The 20,464-nt window shown below is 39.6% G+C and overlaps 1 protein-coding gene across 1 annotated transcript in view; it reads left to right on the top strand.

The window, feature by feature from the left end:
* The window catches only part of DPP10 (dipeptidyl peptidase like 10), a 228,481-nt gene that overhangs the window by 83,141 nt on the left and 124,876 nt on the right, over window positions 1-20,464 (top strand). The window contains exon 4 of the mRNA XM_035130088.2: window positions 18,881-18,975. Coding sequence (XP_034985979.1) covers window positions 18,881-18,975 — 95 coding nt within the window. The remainder of the gene's footprint in view (window positions 1-18,880; window positions 18,976-20,464) is intronic.

Here is a 20,464-nt window from a genome sequence, read left to right as displayed (position 1 = left end):
GCTCCTGCCCATCTAGCAGTTCGAAAGCACATCAAAGTGCAAGTAGATAAATAGGGACGCTCTGGCGGGAAGGTAAACAGTGTTTCCGTGCGCTGCTCTGGTTCGCCAGAAGCAGCTTTGTCATGCTGGTCACATGACCCGGAAGCTGTCTGCAGACAAACGCCGGCTCCCTCGGCCTATAGAGCGAGATGAGCGCCACAACCCCAGAGTCGGACACGACTGGACCTGATGGTCAGGGGCCCCTTTACCTTTTCTTTGCTACTTTCTGGAAAGGAAAAAAGGGGGGAAACAGAAATGTAAAGTACAAATAAATCTGATTTAAAGATTATTGTAGTAATTGGAATTTTGGAACTTTGGGGCTCGATTCATAAAAAAAAAATCTCTATCAAGATTCTGTGGTTCATCATAATTTTCTCTCTGGAGTTGTGTTCTTGTTCCTTTTTTATTAGGTGTGCTTCCCTACCAATGAAAATTGCCTTTGGGTTATATTATATGCAGAATTCTAAATCAGATTCCACTGGCAGCGTTCGGTCACTGATAATGTGAAAAACAATGAACTGTTTTTTATGCAAGCCAGTAACACACTGACCACATATGAGATTAGGAAGTTTAGACCTCCTAAACTTGCTTGTGCTGATGGAACAATCTGCTTAGTGCTACACTGAATTCCACCCATAATTTCTATTTTGCTCTTCCTTCCAAAGGAGCCCAGGGCAGCCAACAACAAATCAGTAAATACAAATAGTAACATAAAAAGAAAAGCATATTTAAAAGATTTAAAAATCAAAACATCTAAAAACATTTAGAAACAATGATTGTTTTGAACTATTTTTTATTCAGAGTAGACTCATTGAAATTAATGGTTATGATGAACTTGTGTCCATTAATTTCAGTGGGTCTGCTCTTCATAAAAGGTAGTAGAATACAACCCATTATGAGCATTTTAAAAACCGTAACATGCCCTCACAGTTGATCATATTGAAGTTGTCAGGAGTAGTAAAGTTCAGCCATCAAATGCCTGGGTGAACATGATTATTTAAAAATCCATCTTGAATGTTAATAATGAGAAAGGGAGACATACCTCAGAGGAGCTGCCATCAAGAAGGCCCAGTCATGCCTCCTGGACAGCACCCAATGGCCATTCCATTATACAGTATCTGAATCAGGTGAGGCTGTAGATGTGCTGGAACACTGCCTGGAGATAGTTAGAAGCTGGATGAGGACAGATTAACTACAGGTGATTTCCACTGAGATTGTGGTACTGTAGGTAGATCTAGAACTCTGCTGCTTCAGAATCCATTGGCAAATTACATAAGTTAATGCCGTATTAAAACTGGGGATGAATGGGTCAGTTCTAGTCAGTATCGCTTTAAACATTTTTTTTTCTTGATCCGTTATGCCCTGTTTCCCTGGTTTGTTTTTTTTAACTTCAGCAAAATTGGGAGGTCAGAAACAATCACAGTTCTGCATAGTAGTCTGAAAGCAGGACTGCCTTTAGAAATCTTTGAAAATATATTCCACACAGGTAGCTGCTACTGCAAGCATGTTAGAAATGGTGTGCCCTTGTTCAAAAAGTGGCAGCAGGTATCTCTGAGAAGGATGGTATATGATGACATGCCATCCTTCAAGAGATCATGGGTATGGAAAATAGATGGCTGCTCCCCATATTCCAAATTGGTATATTAAAAAAGATTTTTTTTTTTAAAAAAACCCACTGAAGTAGAGCTGAGAATTTCCTATTCTTCTTTCAGTAATAAATATTCAATAATACTCAATTAAACACTCTTGGCTTTGTTTTGTATCTCTTAAGTTGTACATGGTTTTGATAAAATTTTGTATGGTGCTGGACCTTTGTTCTGAAATTCTTTTCTCTTGGATTTGATTTCTGATTCTGTACATTGCATTGAGATTCCTTTGACTATAAAGTGATAAAGAAATTTTCTTACAAAATAAAACAAATGTATCCCTATCTCTCATGCATTATCCTACTTACTGATAAGAATTAGGTTCCGGTTTCCGCCTGCAGGAATGGCGGACCTGTTTTCCATCTCTCTGGCCTTCGTAAGGAATTTGGCGGTTGCTAGGGGAGTAAATGGCAACCCCCTACCCTCTCCGGGGGTTACGGAGAGGGGCCGCTGGCCCGCGATGCCCCCAGACCCACTCCGACTGTTTTTGGAGTGGGGGGAGCTTGGGCTGAGCACTTACGAGGGCCAGGACTCCCGGACGCTAATCTGCATGGCGGGGATTTCCATGGTTAAAGAAGATAATTAGGCTTAAATCTATGGACATACTTCAGAAGGAGGGGAAGAAGCGCTGTTTACTGCTGAGAAATTTATGCTGCTGAGGGAGAGGAGTCAAAGATTGTACAGCATCTGGAAGAAGGATTGATGGGGACGGAGCGATAAGGGAAGTGAGTTTTTATTTTTTTTTCTTCATATTGTTGCCTCGTACCTTCCCGGACGCGATGTCCTGGCTTGTTTGGAGTGAAAGAGAAGCAAAAGACTGTGTGAGTTGAACTTTATAACTGTTGTTACTGAGCATATTTTTTAAAGATGTGGAGTTGCCGATGAGAAAAGCCCCCCCCTAGTCGGACGGAAGGAGTTCTGGACGCATTCGGAGGATTTATGAGCTGTGACGCACTTTAAATTGGAGCAGCGACCTGAAGCTAAGTTCAGCTATAGGGCAAGGAGATCCATTAATTTACCAAGAGTTTATGGTTTGATGTTTGGGTCTCCTGCCTGGAAAAGCTGTAAATTCTATAATGATCGTAAATCTTCATGGCTATGAGAGGAAACGAAAGTGATTTGAGTTTTTTAAGATGGCGCTGCTTCGTGCTGCTTCGACGCAACAGGGAGCTCCATTAAGAAGATTTATGGGGAGGCTGGACTGATTAACTCACACAGGAGAAAGAACATCTGTGAAACTTTGTTTGATATTTATCTCAGCAGCTGGGAAACAATCGGATGAAAGTGGAAAACATCTATGTGACTGTAAGGGGAAGATCTGGATTATTATGAACTTGGAGGACGATTTGAACTTTAGAAAAAAGACGGCAGTGGACAGTTGCGAGGAATTCCCAATTTCTTGAAGCATGGGAACCCAAATAAAAAATTCTTTAGATGATTTGGCATAACATTCGGTTTGATTGATATATATATGTGTATAATTTGAAATATTGAATGTGATAGAATTGGTTTTAATTGGAAAATTAATAAAAATATTTTTTAAAAAAAATAAAAATAAAAAAAAATCCTACTTACTGATAAGAATTCATCTTTTCTAACATCTCTAGTCTTGGGGGTTTATTTTGTTTTTCTTATTTGTTCGTATTTCTCTAGATCTTGCTTTAACAAAGAATGGAAAATCGAGTGTGACAGAAAGTCACAAACTCCTGCTGAAAGTGAATGTTTGGCATTTGGGGAAAGGGAAAGTTTAATTGTTTCTCTTCCTCTCCTAGCGGCTCACACCTTTCAAATGTCATTCTTCACTTCCAATTCACTGGGTTGTATGCTTAGTATTTATTTTACTCCTCTTGCCACTACCACCTTTCTCTTTTATTCATTTGCTAGAAATGGCACTGTTTAGTTTAAACTACAAGACAATATATATTTGATTTCAAGCCTTGTGATAAACATCTAGCATATAGGTTGAACAAAGTGGGTTTTTCAAGCATTATTTTTTTCAAAGTCACAAAACAATTTGACAATTTAATCTTAGCGTTTATTATTTTTTGTAATTTGTCTTTTTAGAGCAGCAGCAGCCCCTGGACTCCAGATGTTTTGGACTACAACTCCCATAATTCCTGACCATTTGCCATGCTGGTTAGGACTGGTTGAAGCTGTAGTCCACAACATCTGGATAGCACCTTTTTGACGACCGCTACACCTGCTTTTTTCAGGGGTTACTCAAGGGCATGCAGTACTGCCATCTCTTTTTTGTTGTTGGTAAAATGTGGCACTTACTGTAACAACTTCATGGTGAGTACCAGCACCTGTTTTTCTAGAAAAAAAGCACTGGGGATAACCACTCATTTACAGCAAGGCAATACAACATGCTTCCTCAACCTCGGCCCTCCAGATATTTTTGGCCTACAACTCCCACAATACCTAGCTAGCAGGACCAGTGGTCAGGTGTAGCGGTCGTCAAAAAGGTGCTATCCAGATGTTGTGGACTACAGCTTCAACCAGTCCTAACCAGCATGGCAAATGGTCAGGAATTATGGGAGTTGTAGTCCAAAACATCTGGAGTCCAGCACATGGGCTGCTGCTGCTCTAAAAAGACAAATTACAATAAATAAATAAATAATCTCAAAACATCTGGAGGGTCGAGGTTGAGGAAGCCTGCAATACTAACTAAAGCTTTTGAACTGCAAGAAAAAGAAATTACATTTTCCCTAACACCAATATTAAGACATGAGTCAATGTAGGGTAAATATGAACCTGATTTTATTAATACAGCTTATCTGCAAGGTGGACTATGGCCCACCAGTAGACCATTGCAAATCTTTGATGCTCTTGTAAACAGAAGCCACACTCTTGAAATGACCTGGGCTTTGCAAACATTAGGGTTTGTAGAACTTTTTATCCATTTAGGTGTTCTCTTTAATGTAGTCAGAAGGATTTTTGCCAAGCGCAAAAATGGGATCACTCTGTCATACTATTATTTATACATTTGGAAACTGGATCACTTAACTATACAGTGTACTACAAAACCGAGAATGTATGCTATATATGTTCTAAAGATGTATCAAGAAACTGTTCCCAGAAGGCTTCATACCCACACTTTATGTGCTCAAACACAATTTTGCCATTTGTACTCTTTGACACAATTTTGTCATTTGTACTCTTTGACTATTCTGCTTAATGGCAACTATAATCACTTGATTATAGCCCTGCATCATGAAAGAAGGTAGATATCACTTTCTAGATTTTAATGCAGACATTCATTCCTTTTATCTTTTTGCTTTATAGAAATGAAGACGGGAATAAAATTGGTACATTACAGTGGCAGCATTGCTCTTATTCTCACAGCTATGCTCGTTTTTCTTGTACCCGTGGATAAAGTTATATCTATATATCTACTGTGTGTGTCATGAAAAAGAGAATCCATTCCAGTCCCTTATGAGAAAAATTACTGTGCTATATATAATGAACAACATTATGCAAATGCATCTGTAAACCAGGCACTAAACTAGCTTGACTAAATACTATAGCTCATTATAAGGTTCCAGGTTATATGCCCCTAAAATACCAGAGATCAGCTAGGCATTGTAATTTTGTCTGTATTTTGTATTGTTGTCTGTGGTTACTACTGAGTATGCTTAGGGGGGTTGAGACGTGTTTAATTTCCAAGCCATCTGTTTTTCTTTCTTCTTTTGGTAAGCTGTTGTATCCTATCCAACTACATTATAGCAGTAATGCAGTAATTAATAGATTCCACCAGTGGGAATGGAAACATTTTTTGGCAATTTTTCTCCCCACTCAACCCCTGCAGCAGCCCACACAGGGCCGGCTCTAGGTAGACCCCCGGTGGCGTGGTGTGCCAGGGCGCCAGGCCAGTAGGCAGGGCACCGTGCGGCAAAGCCGCGCGGAAACCATGCTGCACCCTGCGAGGGCGGGAGCACCGGAGCGATCTCTGCCCCTCAGTGTCAGGGCAGCCGACCTGCTCAAGACTGCCCTGAGCCCACATACAATTTGCACTGGAGGTTCCTGCAATCCTCCAGAATGTGTTTTGAGGCAAATTAGGGAGCTGCAAACTGGGGAGCTGCAGGGAAGACAAATCTTCTCTCCCTGTTTTGCTTTTGGGTGCTTTCTGTAAGTAGAGTGAGCTCAGTTGGATTCCACCCAGTGTGTTTAAGAAATTTACTGAGTGGTTTAGAATGAGACAAGTGTATTAACTTTGTTCAGATGGCCTTGTGTAATGAAGAGACTCACCAGCCATGCCATTCATGACATATTAAGAAGACTGGAATAGAGTCTTTAAAGGCAAACCCTGTCAAGGGCATGTTATATGGTACAGTTCAAAAATTATGAATATTGAAACTAACACAGTGCAAGGCTAGAAAAAGGCCATGTTGAAACACTTCAGATTTGATATGGAAATCCCTTCAGCATTAGTTTCATGTTGTAACTCCATAGTTTCAGTGAGGCTACAGTCAAAACTCATTTCAATCATTTATCAACATTTTTTTCCCCAAACTAAGAAGTGTGGGAGAAACTTTTTTATGTACTCTAGATCCTTTTCTTGTATACAAAATGCAGTAATTAGCTGTGCATGAGTAAATGTTGGTTGTACTGGGAATCCTACTAAATACGGATGCAGAGGTCATTATTAATCATTCATATGTGGCATGAAGTGTTGGCTTGAGAGTACTGCTGTGGAGCACAATATCATCAAAGGAGCAAAGCTAGTGTCGTATGTTCCCACTGGCTAGTTTATGCATTTGGCAGTCACCACTTGAAAAGGGTACATGCCTGAATAAGACTTCTGTTAACTGCGTACTCACCTTATGTGAACTATGGGAGCTGGCTAGTAGACCAATCATCCTTTTGTTTGTGGAGTATATTTTCTATTATACTCAATTCTCTTTACTGTTGCTTGTGTTTTATGTATAGTCCCATCACTCCAGCATCTAAGAGTTTCTTTTGTTTCTTGGTGTGTTGATTTTGTGCAGTGAATGGTTTGATTTCTATGTAGTTCCTCACCATGGCAAATGTTATGAATGAAAAATTTGCAGTAGGCAATACAATAAGGTGTATGCAGGCACACAGTACCATCATTGTTCTTTTGAAGTTAGAGAACAGCAGCTTATTGGAGGAGCCAGACTGTTTGATCAGCTAGATCCACCCACGAAGAGCAAAAACATTGCCTTAACTGTAGCTGACTTCCAAGGAAGAAAGTCTATTTATTTGGAGGCCGACAATGTCAGCAGATTGTCATTTGTGGGGTAAACTCAAAGGAGTGTCTGGGGTAAACTCTTAGTAGCACTGCTTCCTTTCTCCCCTATCGCCCTTAAGGACATGATTCATATAAATCCACACAACATGAAAAGTTTAAAACAAAGGAATGCTTAAGTTTTAATTTTTTAAAGCAGTACTGTCTACAACTATGCATTGGATTGAGGATTTTTAAAAAAACCCACAGCAAATTTCTTTTTGAAATTTTCTGCTTGCTGTGTTATTTCAATAATATGTTATATCTGTTTAGAGTAGCGTGACATGATCAATGTTTCTGCAACTTACTGAATAAATAGTGTGTAGATAGCATCATATCAGCTGAATAACAGAAGAACATTCAGGTTTCATAGGTCTGGAGTGGAACACAACATTAAAACACTAGTTTACTTTGTGAGTATTTCAACTAAAGGTTAACAAAATATGTTACCCACAGTGGTATGTTTATCGTGGAACATCACCATACCTTTCATGATAAATATAAATCTTTAAAGATTGGTATCTATAGCATAGTAAATCTTTAGCATTGGCAATTATTGCTACTAGTATAGTAGTTACAAGAATTCACGGTGTATTAATGGAGATAGTGTAAAAATACGTTATAATTGGAGATATCACAGAGTGCAAACATTTGATTTAATTGGGTCAAACTAACAGGGGGCTCTTTATCCTGTTCCCAAGACAGTTGTACTATCTGTATTCAGCTCTGGTTTACAAGCAAATTACAGTGTGTAACAGAATATTGTAAGTTAATTGGTCTCACTCTTCAAAGGTGGTGTGCTGAAACTGTGCTACACCTGGTACTCTGTATCAGGTTTGACTAGAGTTTAGAACAGGCAGCTGTATTAATTTTGCTTCCTAAAATTTCCTCAGTACCTCAAGATTTCTTATAATCAAACTATGTTACAATCCAGGACAATTTGAATGCTTCATTACACCCCACTGAAATCAATGGGCCTTCATTTGTTATTTAGGGCACCACATTGTTTTACAAACATATTCAGAGTCCTGGGAATCTAAGGTAAAATGAGGTGTTGCTCTCCAGAAAAACACTGATTTTGATTAATAAAATGATGTTAATAAAATGTGGCATGGTTTTGTAAGTATAGAACAAATTGCTTACTTTTGTTTTCACCAATGACATTTTAACATACTCTTGTGTTTACATTTCTTTTAACAAGGATTAACTGTGGGGACCCGGGTGGTGCTGTGGGTTGAACCACTGAGCCCAGGGCTTGCTGATCAGAAGGTCAGTGGTTCGAATCCCTGTGACGGGGTGAGCTCCCGTTGCTCGGTCCCAGCTCCTGCCAACCTAGCAGTTCGAAAGCAGGTCAAAATGCAAGTAGATAAATAGGAACCGCTACCGCGGGAAGGTAAACGGCGTTTCCGTGTGCTGCTCTGGTTCGCCAGAAGTGGCTTTGTCATTCTGGCCACATGACCTGGAAGCTGTACGCCGGCTCCCTTGGCCAATAATGCGAGATGAGCACGCAACCCCAGTCGGTCACGACTGGACCTAATGGTCAGGGGTCCCTTTACCTTTACCTTTAACTTCCCTCACAGTAGTTTTGCAGGCAATTATTTCACTATGAAAATATTATATATCATAGAAGTCCTCCTAGGAAAGTTAAGAAGGATGGGTTCATAGGGTAGGGATTTATGATAAATGGGGCAAGAGGAAACAACTCCAAAAGCAGCATGACATGAAGGTCAAGCACTTTTCATGCAAGCACCAGTAGCAGAGATTATTGTATTTAATAGATTATTGTATTTTAATGTTTTGTTGGAAGCCGCCCAGAGTGGCTGGGGAAACCCAGCCAGATGGGCGGGGTATAAATAATGAATTTATTATTATTATTATTATTATTATTATTATTATTATTATTATTATTACCATAAAGAGCACAGTACATTACCATAGCATCCCTCCATCAAGGCAAAGTAATTGGAGAGCCTTCTTAAATCAGGCCTTCTGATTAGAAGCTAGACTTGTCAGTCACAAAATAGCTCTACCTCCTCATCCCCATCAGGCTCTTGTTTTAGTATGAGCTGCTTTAGAGAGATCCTGAATCTTAATTAATTGATACAGTTCAGCTTGGTACTCAGATGAATCTGATCCACAGCTCTAGAACATATGATTCCAGCTTCTCCCTATTGAAGAGGGAAATCGTAGAGTTACTTATTCCACCGTGGTCCATCAACTTCAGAGCAACAGTGAGAATCACTTTTTATGGTATTTTGTAGCAGTGATTTTAGATTGATGTCGGCAAACCGCATCAGATAAAAAGCTAGCTATCAAAACCTTCAGCTGTCAAACACAACGTACAGTGCTGGCAAACCTTCCTGTACGTCAGTATGCACAAACACGCATCCGCAAGTTGGGTCAGGGGGACATTAGAGGGCAGCAGATCACTACTGGACTGGCCAGAGTTGGGAGGATCCTGATGGAACCGGTTAGAGCAGGTTAGAACAGGGGAGGCTAGTCCAAACCTGAAGGGTCAGACACAGGTGAGAAAGACAATGAGAAAATGGCAGAGTGGTGGAAAAACCCCAAGGATCACGAGTTAGAGAGGAGGGGGATGTTTGAGGAGTAGGCAGGTGACAGAGGCATGGTCGTGGAGAACGTGAGAAACAGGGACTTCCCTTATGGTGGGTTTCTGGGGTGTTGGCAGGAAGTGACCTATGCAAGAACACCACCTCTTTGGGGCTTGACCAATTGTCATTGGATGAAGGATGCACCTTTGGTTAAACATTGACAGTTCTTAAAATTTTCAATAAAAGGGGGCGCCTGCTTTCGTTCTGGGCGACCTTCCGGATCCACATTCTGTCTCCTGCTGTGTTTTTTATTGTGATCTCCCTACAGTATTTAGTAAAGAAGTTTAGAAAAGAATAAGAAATGTATGAGCAATTTGTTTTCCTTTTATTCTTGTAACTCTACTGCCATGTGTTAGGGAACAAGCAGGAAATCTTATTGCACAATGCTTCATTTTTTTAAAAAAAGTTGTCCTCAAGTCACTTCTTGCCATCAGATGATAAAGGAATTCAGAATTCCTCTTGCAACTGGGAAAGGCGTATAGTATATCAGGAATGGAAGCTATACAGTGCTACTCAAAATAGCTCTTGACAGACCTTAATATTCTCCTGATGATTTAATGGCATAGTTCAGTTGTGGAGATATTTCATCATAGTAGAGTTCAATTTTTGCCTTTTATTGCTCTCCCTGAGTGATGATGGCCAACTTCCTGCTGCTGCTAGTCAAAATATGTATTGGTTTCTAAGGGACCTGTGTGTGTGTGGTGGGGGTGATGTTCAGAATTATATGAATTAACTCTACTTAAATAAGTTTAGACTTGAAGGTAGTTCAGTAGAGAGCTAGAGATGGGAACAGGGATGGGAAGAGGAGGAGAGGGATGCCTTATCATTCAAGTAAAACAGTTTATTGATATATTATATCCATCCTGAAAATGTGTCTAGGTTGTGATGATAATAATAATAATAATAATAATTATTATTATTATTATTATTATTATTATTATTTATACCCCGCCCATCTGGCTGGGTTCCCCCAGCCACTCTGGGTGGCTTCCAACAGAAAAATGAAATAAAATAAAATTATTTTGGTATACACTACCCGTGTATAAGATGAGCACCAATTTTAAACCTAATTTCTTGGTTAAAAAAACTAGTCTTATACATGCGAAAATACGGTAATTATTGGCACCCCTAACACAATCAAAGTGACAACCTTTTGGGAGGGTTTTTTTGTTTTGTTTTGCACCTTTCTTTGCAATAATTAATCTATGTCCTCTGGAAGAGTATTAGCTTTTGCTCCAGTGCCCAGCTTGAAAGAACTGGGCTTTCCAGAACAATAACCTTAGCATGGCAGGAGTCAGTAGATGCCTTCTGCTCTGCTCTATGGCTTGCAAATACAGTATTTACAAACAGAGCATTCAGATCCATGTCCTGGAGCTCAGTTGCTTGCTTAGCTCTGCACGGTCATGCAAAGTGATGTTTTCCTCAGCAATAAAAACAAACAGCTCCATGCGCCTAGCAATTCCTGGGCCTGCACTTTCCGCTTGTGCTGGAGTTTGTAGGAAACTTCCTTACTTTTTGTATTCCTATAACTTTCTTTTTCTCTTGAGCACTGCATGTGCTTTCCTCTCTGCAAGAGCTTGCAACTGCTATGCCTCTTCTTCTTCAGCTCCATAAATGACAACAGCCTGTCAGCCTGCCAGCCCTCAGCTGGTCTGATTTAATACCATAAATAATACGATATTTAATGAGTGAGTCACCCATGCCTCCAAATCACAAGTTTGTAAAGCAGCTTTAATTATGTAACATGGGGATCAATTATTTTCCTCTTCTGTTCCAGCCCTGGTTAAATACTTGTCATGTTCTTTTTTGGAGCACAGTAACAATTGTGTTATTCTGCTAGTCAGCCTCTCAGTAAAAGGTTGGAAACTATTGAAAACCTCCCTGGCTTCTTCTCCAACCACATGCAGAAACAGAGCACTATTGAATCTTTCATCTTTTGTATCCACACCCCAAGAAATGCTATAAACATCAATGCCTTGCTTCTGCTTCATCCTCTTGCTGGCCGTGCTGCCTGGAAGCAGCAACTTTCCTAAAGGCACTCTTTCTGCCATAACCACACTGCTCAGATACCAGTGTGGAATAGGCCCAACTCTGACACCATGTGATAATCTTACATGGGTGCTTTGTGCATCTACTCAAATGATTTCACACCTCCCCGGTAACCATGCACCCCAGCAGACTTCTGCAGAACTGTTGAACAGTTGCTGTATTAGACAGTTAACAAACAGGAATGGATCTGAGCATTGTCCTTCCCACCCCTGCAAAACTCAGCTGGTGAAATAAAAGCACAAGCGCAAATCTCATTCAGTGAGTCATAGGAGGGGTGATCTTTAGCCAGTCTCCTTTTAAACATCTACACACCACATACCATTGATAGTTTTATTATAAAATGCAACAAAGATATTATGGCTGTCACATGGGATGTTTTAAGAAAGACTTATGGATGTGCCAAGCAGTGTCCATAATGTATAAGCGTTGCATACAATCTGAATTACCTGAGCAGATGGACTATTGCTATATTAGAGATAGAAATGACCAGAAATGTGTGGCATGGAGATTGGCTTGTGCTTTGGACAATCCATACAATAAACCTGATTCCAAATATTATTTCCTGTGGCATCCTAGATGGCAACATAGCATTAGAATAGCTCATTGTACAGCTGGCTATAGTTAGGAAAAAATAGGGATACTAAGGCATTTCATGATCACAGATAAGCCAGTGTTGGACTTTCTACTGATTTCTAAGATGCTCTCCAGATAACATCTGAACTTGGGGAAAGTAATGCTGTTGTGATCCTGGTTGGCACTGCTTGCTGGTGCATTCACTAACAAATGCAGCCACTCAAATGACAGGTTCATATAATGCTACCGAGAGTCTTCTTTTTCTGTCCAGAATATATGATTATTCTTTGCAAAACAATTCGTGTCACATCACTACACATTTTCCCATGCTGTGAAACAACCTTTTAAGTCTTTAGAAAAAAGAAAGAGGGTGTCAAATAAGGCATAAAAATCACAAGTCATAATCATTTTTTGTGAATGGCAGAGCACATCACTTGAGCTACATTCTCACCTATTTAGTTTTCGGGATAGATTATGTGTGTACCATTTGACAAGACCAAATGTGCATGAAGTGTGAATGAGCAAGCATAGTGTTTTCTAAGAAGGCACCAAAATATAAATTGCAAACTTCGGATTCCAGAAGTGTACTTTTGGGTATCTCTGTTTTGCTGTCTTCAGTAATGAAATTTAAAATCTTGCCTTTTAAAAGATTTGGTGGTTTTTTTTGTTATGTTTCAGAAAGAAAGGAGTGTTGAGCCTTCAAGCTGATGTTTGTTGGTTGTTGCTGTCTGCACAGGAACCCTAAAAGTAGTGGGGTTTTTTTAAAAAAATATATATAATAAGTACCGTATATTCCGGCGTATAAAACGACTGGGCGTATAAGACGATCCTCAACTTTTTCAGTTAAAATATAGAGTTTGGGGTATACTCGCTGTATAAGAAATACGACCCGGCGTATAAGACGACCCCCGACTTTTGAGAAGATTTTCCTGAGTTAAAAAGTAGTCTTATACGCAGGAATATACAGTATTACCTATTTTTCGGGGACATTTTTACATCTGCTTATATAATAGGCAAATAACAGTGTTAAAGGCTTTTCTGAACATATTCCTCAAAGTTATTAAAATTTAATTTTCCCCACACACAAATTATATAAATAATAATGCTAAATTCAGTTTATTTCTTAGTCTTTTTGATCAGAATGGCCCTGGCCACTTTCAAAGAGACAGTCATAAGGCCACTCCTTACGAAAGCATCTTTCTGACCATGAAAATTATTCCAACTATAAGCCAATTGCAAAGATACTTTTGGGGGGCAAGTTGTCTGAGTGAATGGTTGCTAAAAACACTTTTGGATGACATGGATGATCTAGATCCATTTCAGCCAAGTGTCCAGCCCAGTGTTGGCACTGAAATAGCATTGGTCACACTGATGGATGGCATGTGTTGGGAGAAAGGCAAGGGAAATGTGCTTCTTTTAATTCTATTAGTTTTCTTGGATGCTTTTGATACATACCTTTAGTCATTGTATCCTTATGGACTTGTTACCTGAAGTTGGAACTGGGGGCACTGTGCTTCATTGGTTCCTTTGGTTCCTTTCATTCCTGGATACAGTAGTTGGTTCCAGAAGCAATGCTGGGGGACTATTGTTCTGTCCCAAGGCAGCTATGCTATGGGCTTCTTCAGAGCTATATTCTGCCTCCCATGCTGTTCAACTTCTACTTGCCACTGCTGAATGGGGTCATATGGGGATTTGGGGTGTGGTGTCATCAGTTTGCTGATGACACTCAACTCTATTTCTCCTTTTCATCAAATTCAGGTGATGCTGTCGAAGTGCTGAACCGATGTCTGAGATCAGTAATGGATTGGATGAGGGCCAGTAAGCTGAAGCTCAATCTCGATAAGACGGAGATGCTATTGGTAGGTGGTTTGTATGTTTTGGGAGATGCTGTGTAGCCTGTTCTGCATGGGGTTGTATTGCCCCTTAAGGACCAGGTTCATAGGTTGGGGGTGGTTGTAGACCTGGCAGTAACTAGTGGTTTGGTGACACAGACCACCTTTCACCAGCTTAATATAGAGATGGTCTAGCCACAGTGATTCTCACTCTGGTAACATCCCTTCAGGACTACTGTAAAGTGCTTTCCATAGGGGTGCACTTGAAGAATTGTATAAAATTAGAAACTATAGTTAATACAAAATGTGACAGCTAGGGATACTAACGAGGACTGGGCATATGGAAAACATTTCCAAGTCTTGAAACAGCTTCATTGGCTTCCAGTCAATTTATGGGCTCAGTTTAAAGTGTTGGTTTTAACTTTAAGAATTTAGGACTAAAAGTACCTCAAGGATTACCTCTTTCTACACAAACCTGCCCAGGTATTAAGATCTTAATTTGAGGCATTTTTCAATACTTTGAGCTATTTATAGCAAGGTGGGCTGTGACCTAGGATAGGTACTTTTGTAGTGCTCTCAGATAATTTTACAACAAACTGTCATAGTTATATGTTTGTATAACTGTCTTTTCCAGTGCAGTCCTATTTTCTTCAACCATACAGATGTAACTCGGGAGATAAACTAGCCCACAATATTGTATTGTTTTTGTTTTGTGTATTATGGACCTGAGAGAACAAAAAGATTGGAAAGGTTGATTCCATTTCATTTTGTTGCATATTGTTTTTTATTTTGGATATAAGCCTTTTGGGCAGGGGTACCTATGAGGCTAGACATAAAGTAGCCCTGTGCCTCCTAATGTTTATCGTTAACAGCGAACACAATTTTAGAGGTGGTGACCCTCATTTGTCATACTGTCACCAAACTGTCATTTCTTCACAAGTTCCCCTATAAGCCTGAGCTGCACAAAATGAGTGGGACCTCAGGTAGCAAAGCACAGCATCCATAAAGAAACCCTCAATTTTCTAGTTGAGAAAACAAATCATTGCTGATTTTCTAAGAACTATCTTTTTGAATCAGGCTAAGAGGCCTGATGCAGTCCAGTATTCTGTCTTTATCAGCAGCCAGGCAGATGCCTCTTTGAAATTCACAGGTAGGGCCTGGTGATAATGATCTTCTTAGCACGGGTAGCCAACACAATGCCCATCAGAATTTGCTGAACTAGAATTCCCATCAGCCCCAGCCAATATGACCTATAGGAAGGAATAATGGGGGTTGCATTTTCTTCATTTATTAAATTTGTTATCCTTTTTTCATTATAAAGCAATCCTAACCTTGTAATCCAGCAACATCTGGAGGGTACAATATTGGCTACCCCTGCCCCTAGTTTGCATTGAGGAGCCCCAAATCAGGTTCTGGTACTACTGCATCTGAACATTATCGTTGGTAACATTAATCAGTCAAATCATTTTAAAATCAATCTTGGGTAGTGACCATTACTACATCTTCCAGGCAGTGGATTCCTTAAATTAATTTATATGCAGTCCGGTAATCAAATGTTTCATTTTGTCTGTCCGAAGGCTGTACATTTTCTTGGCAAGTCACATCTCTTCCTTATGTCCTTATGGTAATACTTAGTCTTAAAACTGGGATGCTAAAGGTTTATCCACATCATATAAGCCAATGAAGCTGAGTGTGGCAGGGAAACTGTAGCATATTCTTTGGTGCGGGGCTTCAGCAACCATCCAACCTGTGGAGATGTGGGGCTAAGTCAGGCTTCAGCAATCATTGCACTGTGCTTAAACCAAACCAACCTCCTGTTAATTTAATCAATGCAGTTTATTGTCTTTGCTTCCACACATGCAAACACACTGTGTGCTGTGATGTAATGATACACTGTATATACATATTCATTACATTGAAGATTGGTGCATGTTGTTAAAATCTTTATTATGTTGTACTGTCTTTGTAAATTACATCTGATTTATATTCATAAGGTCAGCTTTTCATTCTCCCCACAGCTGTCTATAATGCTTTGCTATCTGCTTATTCAGTGTGTAGACATGAAATAGCATGAATTGTCCACTTTTATAACCAATGATTAATACTCTGTAAAACCATCACAAATCAGCTCATATCTAGATGAAACTTCTCACGTAAGCTGTTCAAGTCAGTGCATGGGCATAAAATGCCCATGCTTTTAAACATGATTCTTGCCAGTCATGGCCTGCTCACTGTTAGACAGGTCTCTTTTCCCAGCAAACTAAAGGGCTATTTATTTTTAATGTTATTTCAAAATAGGTTTGCATTTGAATCAGAAAGAATCCAAATATTTGTAGGGCCTAAGCCCAATATTATTCACCCATCATGTTTATTCCATTGTTCCTCAGCCTAATTTATCTATAATTCAAAAAATGGGAAGGTCTCTGGCTTTATGTTTGGAATCAAAGGGGTGATCAGCTTTAACTGGCCAGTTAGTGGACATCATAACCCAGATTCAACTAATTAACACATTGCACTAGCAGAAGCCAGTGCAAGGGTTTTTGCTAGTGCAACAGGGCTCTCCCCCTTTCCCTGCACCTGTCTGAAATCTGCTCTGGAGAGTCAGGAGAAATGCAATGCTGAAATCCTCTTCTTAGAGGAAGAGGCTGGCATCTGAAGGATAGCTAGAGTTCCAGCCTAGGAGCCAATATTACTAGGATGTCCACATGTTTCCTGTGTTTCGGCTTAAAGCATGCTTGAATGGGGGTCGGAGAGAGATAGCTACTTGATGCGAATGAGTTGCCACCAAGGTGTTTATCCCATTGCCAGCCCAGAAATCATCACTGGGTTGCGGCAGCAGAGGCAGAAGGCTGTACGGTACAAGTATTATGCCTATGAAAAAGAAGACAGTCTCTTTGAAACAAAAAGGAAAGGAAAGTATCCATAAGTGTTTAAATACTTGCCAAGTATCATTTCTGGCTACCCTTGCCCACTTCCCTTACTTCCCTCTCTTATTAAAGAAAAAAATGCCCATCATTTTGTCAAGTGGCCATAAAATGCTTCCATTATTCTGTCTAGGAAGTGTTCTTTATCACACAAAATGTCATTCATTGGATTGACACTTTAATAGACATTAATAGTGATTGTTCATGATTACTATACTTACTCTCAGCACTTGCTTAGTACTTATGTATATGCACAGCTTTATTTTAGTATCTCCAACACTTCATGGATTTTTATCTACAGTGTTCACACTCAGTGCAATGAGGTTTTCTGCCTCATACCGAGGTGACTGTGACACCATTCAGCAGACACCTTCATTGTTTGCAAACATCATACTTTCCACAGTGAAAAGAATTGACTTTTTGTGACATTCCATTTTTCTCCTCTTAAACTTTCTGTTCAAACATAAGGGGAAATGACAACTACAAAGTAGTTTCTTGACATACTATAAAAGTTTCTTGAAAGAAGCAACGGATCTACCCTTTCCTATTCATCAGATTCTAATGTGCAAACATATCAGCTGCATATCTTTTCAGAGTACAAAATGGCAGGTCACCACACCAAGGAGCTTATGATCTATAATTTGACAGAGAGAAAGTAACATAGGAAGGCAGGCGGAGGCTGAACTGAACAGGGAAGCAATTAGCAAATGTTCCAGATGCAATTGCTTAGGCTTGGTTGCAGGACGTCAGGTACAAGGACCAGAGCAACTAGACTTCACAGAATACATGGATTTTTAATGAAAGGAGACAGAAAAATACACAGCATGTGGCCAGAACAATTAATATACATTAACAGAGGTTCTGCGTATTATGTTTCTGCTCAAGAAAATGTTACATCATTGTACTTTTCTGTAAATTTCTTCCTTCTGCGCTGTTTCATTTCCCTGGTATGTAGCCAGGGATTTTTAAAAGCACTAAACCACTATTTATGAAATATGCTAAGGTGGCTTTGCTGAGGTTGAATGATAAAACCACAGTGAAAGTTTCCTCAGGCTTCAGTATTTTTATTTCTTTTCTTTAAAAAAAGATGGGTAGAAAGATGGATTGAAAATCAGTGTGGCATAATGGTTAGTGTTGGGCTAGGACTTGGGAAGCCAGGTTTCAAAACCCCACTTGGCCATGAAGCTCACTGTCTGGCCTTGGGCTAATTTCTACCTCCCAGCCTAACCTACTTCTCAAGGTTGTTGTAGGAATTAAATGAGGAGGATGGGAACCATGTATGCCACCTTGAACTCCTTGGAGAAGCATAGAATTGTAGAGCTGGAAGGGAACCCAAGGGTCATCTAGTCCAATCCCTTGAAATGCAGGAATCTCAACATGTCCCCCCATCTAATTTGAAACCATACTGGACCCTGCTTTGTAAATGTACTAGCAGTTTTATTGCTGCATCACTAGGAGAAAAAGGTGGGATATAAATACAGACAAACAGACAAACAAACAACTAATAGCAATGAAATTGTTGGATGTTCTTGTAAATATTTTGGTTACATAACCATTTTCTCATGCAAGTGCAATCGGAATTCATTCTTGATTAAGAACCATTTAACCAAATAAAGGTTTCTAGGTTAAGACTATATGGCCAATGTTGCTGCTTTTTTTTACACAGTACAATTGAACTTGTTTTACACAGAGGAGTAGGATGTGGCTACACTGATTTGATGGAACCACCTCCATTAGCGAGGTCAGAAAGACTAGAAGCACTGAGCATTCCAATTATCTCTGGACAAATCAACAAAATTAGATGCTACTAATGAAGTCATTACTTCAACCTAAGCACATTTTAATATATTGGATGGTCAGTGATGTCTTTTCTTCATTGAATAGGTCCATTAACTAAGAAGCTATTGCGTGAAATGTTTTGCCTTTGCTGATCCTTAATGTGTTTTTCTATTAACAGATACAGAAGTCGTGTATAAAAGCAGACATGGGCATGTTGTTAAACTGAATGTAGAAACAAATACAAGTACATTATTGCTGGAAAATGCAACTTTTGTAAGTATTAACTCTTTTTATGATTACTATAGCAACAACAAGTTTTATTATACAGTCACAGACCTAGTAAAATTACTATACTATGTTTGGCAAAGAACCACATACAGTCAAACCTCGGTTTGTCACCGCCTCCGTTTGCGACTGCTTTGGTTTCCGACCACAGCAGACCCAGAAGTGTTTACATCCGGGTTCTGTGGCATTCTGATGCGCAGAAGCGATCTATCGGCGTTTCGCGCACACGCAGAAGCGTGCCTTCGGCGAGCGACCGATTCAGGGAGCTTTCCAGCTCCGCGGAAAGGATTGCGGTCGCAAACCAAGGTACCACTGTATCTTAAATGCATACCAACAGAACTTCTTTTTTTCTCCCCCTCCCCTCCTTCAGTTCAAACTCCTGAAGCTTAATTTTACAGATGGTTAGCAATGTGACATGGGGGAACTGCTCACCATACTTGTGGAACATCTTCAACTTCTTTTCAGACAATTCTGGATATGTAGAGAAGAGCAGATTATGGGCATGTAGACACTGGTTTTCCCTGATTATAGCATTAATTATTTCTGAATAAAATTGCTAGGTTTTCTGCTTATACTCCGCTTGGAGGTAGCAATGTGATTTTTATAAGCTTTGGCTGATTCACCATCTCTATGCTGTTCCGAGGCTGGTGGGGGAGATGGAATGGCCTAGCCACTATCAAACATGACCTGATATCTGGTTATATTATTGCAGTCTGCTTAATGTGGACCTTCCTTACTTGGATCTGTCTGTACAAAAGATCTGGAAAAAGTTAATACCAAGGACACTAGCTCTTCTTTTAGTGTGGAACACATGCCACCTGTAGAGAACTATGCTGACTACCAATTAGTTTCCTCAGATAATTCAAAGTGTGGGATTTGGGATGTGGCTACTTGAAGAACCACCTGCTCCCACAGAAGCCTGGCCTTTGTTAGTCCTAAGCAGAAGTCATCACTCTGTAGCTAGGTTGGTGACGATACAACACAGGGCCTTCTAGTTCTTGTTGCTTCTGAAACTCTCTGCATTGACCTATCATTCCGGCTTTGATGAATTTTAGAAGACAACTGAAAATGCTGGTCTTTCTCTTAACTGTTAATGAATTTGATTGGTGCTGCTGATAAAATGAATGTGCTGGTTGTGTTATCTGTTCAGTTTTGTTATGGATTTTTATTCCTGATTTTTAAAATAAAATAAAAAATTCCTTCCAGTAGCACCTTAGAGACCAACTAAATTTGTCATTGGTATGAGCTTTCGTGTGCATGCACACTTCTTCAGATAAAAATAATTTAAAATAATGTTTATGATATTAAAACATATATTTATAATGTCTAAAGAATCCTTGTGATTTAATTTTTTAAAAAATAAATAATTTTGTTTTCAAGTAGGGTATTAGTGGATACAACAAAGTCTTAGCATCATATAATTGTGGAGTTGCAAGGGACCAAGAGGATCATTTAGTCCAGGCATCCCCAAACTTCG

This window comes from Zootoca vivipara, chromosome 1 (genome assembly GCF_963506605.1).
Source record: "Zootoca vivipara chromosome 1, rZooViv1.1, whole genome shotgun sequence".
Taxonomy (NCBI): domain Eukaryota; kingdom Metazoa; phylum Chordata; class Lepidosauria; order Squamata; family Lacertidae; genus Zootoca; species Zootoca vivipara.
This window is presented reverse-complemented; position numbering and strand designations above follow the sequence as displayed.